This window comes from Toxorhynchites rutilus, chromosome 3, assembly GCF_029784135.1.
Source record: "Toxorhynchites rutilus septentrionalis strain SRP chromosome 3, ASM2978413v1, whole genome shotgun sequence".
Taxonomy (NCBI): Eukaryota; Metazoa; Arthropoda; class Insecta; order Diptera; family Culicidae; genus Toxorhynchites; species Toxorhynchites rutilus.
In genome coordinates, this window is record NC_073746.1 from 210,689,561 (window position 1) to 210,695,780 (window position 6,220).

Consider the following 6,220-nt stretch of genomic DNA (forward strand, 5'->3'; position numbering starts at 1 on the left):
ATTGAATAATGTTGTATATCACTTTAAGAAAATAATTGAAATTTGAAATGCTTTGATAAGTTTTATTGTGTTCGAATTGTGTAGTACAAATGGATCGAAAATAATTATTTTAAAAAACGCTCAAAAATGTACAAGAACCTATCCTGTAGATTTGTGGGTCCAGCACACCCCTGGCTTCAACTAATTCGCAAGCCCTTTCAAAAAACACTTTCGATCACATATGGAAAAAATTCGCCCATACATCGATCACCAACACACACTCAGTGGACAGCCTTCAGTTGCAAAGCCCGCAAAAGTTCTGGTTTTCCTCCATCATTGCGTGAACGGTAATTTGTGTGTGCCGGCACTTCTAGAGAATCTCATTTCACTCGCTGCTTTTCATTCAGTTGTTTTCGTTACAAGCGCGAGTGTTTAGGTCTCTCCTCGATAGAAGTTTTTTTTTCTTTTTAATATATACTCATCCTGGTTAATATTCAAACCGTTTCTAGTAGGTATATCAGTCTCGCTTGTTTTTGATAGTGTACATTCCACCACACAATCTTGCGAAGACGCGGGACAACACAGATCCAAGGATCCCAGTTTTTTTTTGGTTCGGTTTTCTTCTGCTGTCATAACGACCGTTTGCATGGCTCTCCTGTCAGTTTGAAATTCGCTCGCAAGAAGCGCTAGCAAGACGAGCGTAGAAAGAATAAGAATATTTACAAGAAACTTCTGTGGGTTTTGCTATCTGATGGTAGATTTTTGAAATATTTATACAGCTGTCCGGTTCTTTGATTCAACCGAAACCGATTTGAGGAGGAGTAAGCGTAAACATGAGTTCTGTTAAACCCGACGACAAAGCAAGTGATATCCCGGAGAAGCTATACGATGCCACGACAAAAAGAACGTACAAAAGGTTGCGATTTTTCGGTAAGGTAAGTGCTTGAAATGTTTTGCCGAATTCATTGCAATTTTCTCCGGTGATGTATGTGGTGATCTCTGTTTCACATTATTCATTAGCTAAGTTTGATTGGATGCAGATCTATAAGCAAAATGTTAGGACGAATGCTACAGCAGTTGGGGATAGGAGCGATGTTTTTGAAAATGTTCTGTTGCTTGTCACTAACCTCAATTTCGTTCGTTAATATTTATGATTATTTCGAGAAAAAATTGTGTTTCATTTTATTCATGGGTAAATGAATCAAAACTTAAGATGGATATGATGTAAAACGTCCAACAAAATAAGTAGAATTTCCATATGTATTCAATATGACAATATACTGCAACAGATTTGATAATGATTCTTTTTTCCTTTTTGTCCCATTCGTAGGGTGGATTCGCAAAATGCTACGAAATCATGGATGTGGTCACAAGCGATGTGTATGCAGGCAAGATCGTCTCCAAAAAGCTAATGATGAAACACAATCAGAAAGAAAAAATGACTCAAGAAATTACAATTCACCGTTCTTTGAACCATCGGAACATTGTCGGATTTCATAGCTTTTTCGACGATCCGATGAATATCTATATTGTGCTAGAGCTCTGTAAGAAACGGGTAAGTTTGAAATAATTGCGAGCTAAAGTTCACAACTTATCTGATATTCAATTTTCGCAGTCAATGATGGAGTTACACAAGCGGCGAAAAATTATCACCGATTACGAGTGTCGCTACTACATTCATCAAGTGCTGACCGGTGTTAAATATTTGCACGATAAGCACATCATCCATCGAGATCTGAAGTTGGGAAACTTATTTCTCAATGATGACCTTCACGTTAAGATAGGAGACTTCGGATTAGCCACCAAAATAGAGTTCGAAGGTGAACGCAAAAAGACGCTCTGCGGAACACCGAATTACATCGCACCTGAGATTCTGAACAAGAAGGGCCACAGTTACGAGGTGGATATTTGGTCGATTGGTTGTGTAATGTATACACTGTTAGTTGGCCAGCCACCGTTTGAAACGAAAAGTCTGAAAGATACTTATACTAAGATTAGGAAATGCGAGTATCGTCTTCCATCGACACTTCGATCTAGTGCGGCGGAAATGATTTGCGCAATGTTGCAATCAGATCCCGGCAAACGACCAAGTGTGGGACAATTGTTCAAGTACGAATTTGTTTTCAACAGTCACATTCCGTTATCCCTGCCCATCTCTTGCCTTACAATGGCTCCACGAGCTGATCAATTGGAGAGTGCCGAACGTATGGGTAGGAAGCCACTTTCTGAAATTAATGGTACGCGGTAGCAGGAAACATCGTTTGATAAAATAAAAAACCTTTTTTTTTCTTTCTTTCTAGACGACACCCGTTTCGAGTCATCGTTCCTCAAGAATAACCTGCATGATGCAATCACAGCTTCTGGCACAATGTCGCGACACAATGAAGGATATCGGACGGATATAGATAATTTGTACAAACAGTTGAGCTCGCTAATCGCCTCAAAACCACCGAAACTAGCCTCCAACTTGGATGACGAGAATACTGATCCGGCGGTACAACCTCTTTTCTGGGTGTCCAAATGGGTGGACTACAGTGATAAATACGGTTTCGGTTATCAACTGTGCGACGAAGGCATGGGCGTAATGTTCAATGACACCACCAAACTGATCATGCTTGCCAACGGTTTGTAAGTATATCAGACTTCAGTGCAAGACAGTTACAAATATTTGAAAAATCTTAACTTATCCAACAGAAACGTGCACTTTATTGACAAGGAAGGTGTTGAAACGTACATGGATATAAATAACTACCCACCCCAGATGGAGAAAAAGATGAAACTGTTATCATACTTTAAACGCTACATGACTGAACATTTGGTTAAAGCCGGCGCGGGTGCTGTAAATATTGAAAGTGATCAGATCTCGCGTATACCCCATCTGCACACCTGGTTCCGTACGATGTGCGCGGTTGTTATGCATTTGACGAATGGCACCGTGCAAGTGAGTTCTCTCTAAATATCTTCGTATACCATTACAAAGTTTGATTTTTGTTTCTCTTCACCAGCTCAACTTCTCCGATCATCAGAAAATCATCCTTTGTCCGCTAATGCGAGCCGTCACGCTAATGGACAACAACAAGAACTTCCGAACGTATCGTTTCTCCACCATCCAGGAGCAGGGATGTTCAAGTGACCTCTATCAGAAAATCCGGTACGCACATGAGAAGATGAAAAAACTTTTGGAAAAACTTGCGTAGTATGGGTAGCAGTATCATGTTGTTTATGGTTCAGCAGAACGTAACTTTCTTGAACATCGCTCCACTTCCATTCCTTCAACAGTTCAGCGCAGTCATGCGCGTGCAGTATTTTTCTTTGATTTATTTGTTGAAGCCACCGAGGACCAAAACTCTATATTTCATAGTCATCGCCGGTACTCAAAACGAATCATCTGTCAGCAGTCATATAATATGTTGAAGGGAGAAATATAAGCATAATGTTGGTTTTGTTTTTATTGACGGATAGCATTATCTTTAGCATCTCATTTTTAACGCTACAATGTTTTTTCCCTTCGCAATAAACATATAAGTCAGAAATTGCAGAACTGACATGTCATTGGATAGTAACACAAAAGAATTATGAGAATATTTTTCTATATTTGACCAAACGCCCTCAATCTGGATTCCTGTCGAAACGAAAGTTGTCCAATCGAATCCTGGAATGGATTCGAATGGATTCCTCTACGGAATTACACAGCGAAAATAAGACCACCTTCCAGCAATTCCAACTTCCCAATAACTACGATCGATTGCAGCATTCGTAAACAAATAATTTTATGATGGTGCTTTGTGATTTCTTCGATATGTAATATAATATCCATTTCGATCATATCCACTACACCGTATTATACCATATCAAATCTATAGTCAATCCGAGTTCAATAGTACCCGCTGCTTGCATCTAATTTGCTATGCCAATTTCCCCTGGCTCCATGATTTTGAAGTCTGTGTTAGGGAAGCATTCCGATTTCCAGAAACGCAAGCGAGTACAGAAGTACCCACTGCTTACATCTATTTTGCAATGCCGATTTCCCCTGGTTCCATGGTTTTGAAGTCTGTGTTAGGGAAACATCCATCCAATCCAGCGATCGTACCTCAATCGTTGCGCAATTATAACTGAGTGGATTTCCGAGCGGCACTCGCTTATACACCGATTGGTGTGATTTCAGTAGCCTGTTTTGAAAGCATTTTTAGAGCTATTGAAACAAATTTTTGAATCAAAAAATTAGTGGGTTATATCTATGATATAACCGCAAGGTTCACGTGAAACTACCTTAGCTTAGCAATCATTCGTTTGTATTGATTAAATTCTTGATTGAATGAAACAGTTTCCAAATTCAATTGAGTTCAATATATTTGCTCTGTGAGTGAAAAAAATGAACAAATGCCGTGTAAAGTCAATTCATTTATTGTGATTGATTGTTCTTCGTTACAAGTAAATTTAATGACGGACCTTTTACGTTTGGTATGATGACTAGAACAAAATATATGTACGGAAGAATTATCAAACGTTTGATGAACCAGCCTAAGGCTGAAAATCTTTCCAATAAAGACAAAAAAAAAATTATCAAACGATTATTTTATTTTACATTTCCCTCTGAAGTTTACATCCCAAAAGTGTACATACTTCTCGAATCTCGAATTTGCTTGAAACTGGGAAGTTCATTCGCTTCTAGTGGCTGCACGATTTTCCCAGGTTCCTAAGTTTAGAAGATCATGTTAGGACAGACATATTCCACTCTGCACAAAGGCAAGCGAGGACAAAAGTACTCGCAGTTTGCATTTATTTGCAAAGCCGATTTCCCCAGAAACCTCGGTTTTGAAGTCTGTGTTAGGGAAACACATTTCAATCGGAACAAAAATACCCCCGATTTGTATGAATTCGCAATGCCGATTTCCCCACGCTTCATGGATTTGAAGTCTGTGTTAGGGAAACACATTCCAGTCGGAACAAAAATACCCCCGACTTGCATAAATTTGAAATACCGATTTCTCCAGGCACCTTGGTTTAGAAATCTCTATTAGGGAACACATTTCGGTGGGAACAAAAGCTCCCCCTACTTTCGTGTGTTCTTTTTCTTCTTTTTGGCTTTAAGAGGGTTTAAACTTTTCAGTTTACTCGCCTCTAGGCTCTTTCGTGTGCTTGCAATGCCGATTTCGCTGCTTGGTTTTGAAGTCTGTGTTAGGGAACATTTTTCGATGAGAACTAAAGTCCCCCTACTTTCATGTATTTGCAATGCCGATTTCCCCAAGGCTGCTTGGTTTTGATGGCTGTGTTAAGGAAACCGTAAATCGGGCCAATCAAAACGATGCAGTTAGGGCGTTTAGATAACGCCTAATATTTTACAGTTATTCAATTGTTTATCTAATGAAAAACAACATTTTGTTAGTTGCGATAGATGCGTAGAAATATTCCCTATCAAGTGATGCAAACATCTCTCCTATCCAGTACGAAATGTTCGAGCTATAAGCATTCGAAATCTTTCATTTTTTCCTGCATGTTCTGTGTTTAGGTTTTCATTTTACCCTCCATATATTCCGGTTAGACGTAGTCCCACGTCAAAAGTAACAATCATATAACGCGTAGACATTTTATCTTCCGAATGAAGTGTTTATCATACTATTTCGTTCAGATATTTAGGAGCTATTAACGCTCAAAATCTCGTTCTCCGGTGTAACGCTTTCGTTTTCAAAAGTTTGAACTTACACCCCAGTATAGAAATGAAAGACGTAGTTCTACGTCAAAACACTTTCATTTGCGACAACTCCTATAACAAAGAACGTTTTTCCGTACCTGTTTCAGCAATCCGGATCTTTCATAATTGATGTTCAGAGAAAATACAATTTAATTTCGAGGTGTTGTAGTAGACTCGTCAGGGCAAGAATGAATCATCAATCCATCTTCAACTGTTTCTACAAAATCATTTATCGACCTTTTTTAGGGTCGTCAAAACTTTCTCCAAAAGAGTTATTAAGAATGCTTCGATGCATTATGAAGTAATATTCGAAATAATAGAAAGCTAATTGATTTACATAACATTTTGTGGCGGAAGAGGTTGTGTTAATTCAGGAGTGTGTTTGAGCATTGTTTCCGGATTAAAAGTGGCGGCAAAGTGCAGTGCATGTTACGAATGTATCTTCCAGTGGTGAAAATTAGGTTCTCCGGTGGAAAACTGAAGCTGAAAGTTTATTCCGCAACGCTTGTTGTCGGTTGCTAGTTCTACATCGATAATGCGGTTTTGAAC

General features: G+C 39.0%; 1 protein-coding gene across 2 annotated transcripts; it reads left to right on the forward strand.

The window, feature by feature from the left end:
- The first annotated feature begins 521 nt into the window (after window positions 1–521).
- Window positions 522–3,520, forward strand: LOC129775419 (serine/threonine-protein kinase polo). 2 transcript variants are annotated; one of them, XM_055780162.1, is made up of 6 exons: window positions 522–914; window positions 1,310–1,534; window positions 1,595–2,189; window positions 2,280–2,607; window positions 2,674–2,920; window positions 2,985–3,520. In XM_055780162.1, the coding sequence occupies exons 1-6, from the start codon at window positions 813–815 to the stop codon at window positions 3,174–3,176; spliced, it is 1,689 nt and encodes a 562-aa protein (XP_055636137.1). In that variant the 5' UTR covers window positions 522–812; the 3' UTR covers window positions 3,177–3,520. The 2 variants fall into 2 exon arrangements, with proteins under 2 accessions (XP_055636137.1, XP_055636136.1); XM_055780161.1 differs by having other exon boundaries at window positions 526–914; window positions 1,595–2,216.
- The last annotated feature ends 2,700 nt before the right edge of the window (window positions 3,521–6,220 follow it).

Excerpts from the sequence above, each read along its gene's own strand:
- LOC129775419 (XM_055780161.1), top strand. The coding sequence starts at position 813 with ATGAGTTCTGTTAAACCCGACGACAAAGCAAGTGATATCCCGGAGAAG. Across the intron at positions 2,608-2,673 it reads ATCATGCTTGCCAACGGTTT|AAACGTGCACTTTATTGACA; the intron begins GTAAGTATATCA and ends CTTATCCAACAG. Across the intron at positions 2,921-2,984 it reads TGACGAATGGCACCGTGCAA|CTCAACTTCTCCGATCATCA; the intron begins GTGAGTTCTCTC and ends TCTCTTCACCAG.